General features: G+C 41.9%; 1 protein-coding gene across 1 annotated transcript in view; it reads left to right on the top strand.

The window, feature by feature from the left end:
* The first annotated feature begins 410 nt into the window (after positions 1 to 410).
* SLC35F2 (solute carrier family 35 member F2) overlaps positions 411 to 2,300 on the top strand; it is a 43,557-nt gene continuing 41,667 nt past the window's right edge. Inside the window, exon 1 of the mRNA XM_009276964.1 lies at positions 411 to 463. Coding sequence (XP_009275239.1) covers positions 411 to 463 — 53 coding nt within the window. The remainder of the gene's footprint in view (positions 464 to 2,300) is intronic.

Here is a 2,300-nt window from a genome sequence, read left to right as displayed (position 1 = left end):
GAGGGGTGACCGCTGCTTGGGAACTGGCTGGGCATCGGTCGGCGGGTGGTGAGCAACTACATTGTGCATCACTTATTTTGTATATTCCTTTATCATTATTATTATTATTATTTTCCCTTCCTTGTCTGTCCTATTAAACTGTCTTTATCTCAACCCATGAATTTTACTTTTTTGTTTTGTCTGCCGCATCCCACTGGGTTGCAGGGGGGAGTGAGCGAATAGCTGTGTGGTGTTTAGCTGCCTGCCGGGTTAAACTGTAACAGTGGTATGAGAACAAATCTACTGCCCTTCTTACTTTTTGCAGTTCATAGTATTTGATGGATTTCACACTTCCTCCTGTGGTGTTAATTAGTGAGTCATTCCAACTCTTGCTGAAGCTAATGCTCCTGCTGCTGGCTGGGAGGGCCGAGATGGGTCGGCAGGAGCGGCAGGTTGAGGCCGAGATTTTAACGCCACTCTTGGTGTAAGCCTTCCCTTCTGAAAGTCTCCAAGAATGCTCATATGTCCTCAGACACCAAAGACAATTGGGTAGGACAGAAAGCCTACAGGACACCAAGCCTGCTAACCCCGTGGTCCACAGATATCCTCACCAGTACCGGCAGGAGCAATGGGATATTCCAGCTGCCGAGATTCAACTTCTTGATCTCGCACCCAGGTGCCAGGGTTCACCTCTGAGCTTGCTGTGGTTAACAGCTCCACATTATGCTGGGGCTCATCTCACTATGCCAGTTTTACAGTGGTAAGAAGTGATGGGATAGCAAAGAAATGCAGAGAGAATATTCACCTGGCAAGATGGTGAAAAAAACCCTGAGTAAAGGGAAATGTGTTGGAAAGTTTTGTGTTTATGGCTTAGCATAATCTTACTGCATTTGTTATTTGTTGCTGGAAGTTTATTTCTGATACTGTGTCTGGAACACCTGGAGCTCTTCACAGGTGAAGGAGAAAGGAATATTCTAGGAAAACATGGTAGGAGTTACAAGCTTCTTTCAGTTTATGGTATTATTAATGAATTCCTGTATAGATTTCAACAAATAAATGGTTGGTGAGGGCATTTTTATAGTGTCCTAAGTCTCTGTGTGGTAATGTGGTCATTCATTCAAAGGTACACTCTGACATCTTAGAAGATGTCCTTGTTTGATGAGCGTGTTCCTCATGTTGTTGAGATAGATATGTGCATGGTAGAACATCAGTATAGACATTGAAAAAAAAAGCTGCACAACTGAGTCACCAGAATCCATGGATGGATTTATAGATAGATAAATAAATAAATATCTACACACAGATCCACTATGTTCATGAGGCATTTAAATGGCTCTGTGGAGATGACGCAAGTGAAACTACTCCACAGCAGAATGAACTCACAGAGGCAGTCAGTGAAGAACAGAAACACCTAGCTGGGACAAGGAAAACTTCTCCTGATCTTCCAGAAGGACCTACAACATACCTTCAAAGACAAGCATGGGAACTAAAAGTCATAACTTTTCAGAACATTAAAAACCAAGGACTGAGTATTTACTCAATAAACATTTTATAACCATTAAATATTTTTACACTTTTCCTCACATCTCGCCAACTGTTAAACCATCCCTGTTCCACACAAGTAAACAACCTCTATCTGACCTATAGGCCCATCATTGTCTCACCCCTCTTTGCCAACTATCTCCTCCTCAAAATGTTAGTAATATTATGTTATACTCAGAGCAATCACTCCCAGCTTGATGTTTGTTGTGTCTAGATCAGATGTACAACAAGAATTGTATTTCCCTCCCAAACGTCCGTTTACTCCAAGTGTAATAGATGGTACCTGTCTCTGCAAATCTTGCCATCTTAGACATCTAAGATGGCATCTTAGATAGCCACAGTTACAGGAGCACATCTAACTCAGTATAAAGTGGCAGGAAAATACAGGAACATGCAACCTGCTCCACTAAAATACTGAACTGAATTCATGCTGTCCTGGTTTCGGCAGGGATAGAGTTAATTTCCTTTCTAGTAGCTGGTACAGTGTTTTGGATTTAGGATGAGAACAAAGTTGATAACACACCGATGTTTTAGTTGTTGCTAGGTAATGCTTACACTAGCCAAGGACTTTTCAGTTTCCCATGCTCTACCGACTGAGAAGGCTGTTTTTGCATCGGTCAGTGGGTGGTGAGCAATTGTACTGTGCATCACTTGCTTTGTGTATTATTATTATCATTTATCATTTTATTTCAATTATTAAACTGTTTTTATCTCAACCTTTTCTAACTTGTGCTCTTCCAATTCTCTCCCCCATCCCACCGGGTGGGGGGAGTGAGCGA

Source organism: Aptenodytes forsteri, unplaced genomic scaffold (assembly GCF_000699145.1).
Source record: "Aptenodytes forsteri isolate BGI_AS27 unplaced genomic scaffold, ASM69914v1 Scaffold354, whole genome shotgun sequence".
NCBI classification, from domain to species: domain Eukaryota; kingdom Metazoa; phylum Chordata; class Aves; order Sphenisciformes; family Spheniscidae; genus Aptenodytes; species Aptenodytes forsteri.
This window is presented reverse-complemented; position numbering and strand designations above follow the sequence as displayed.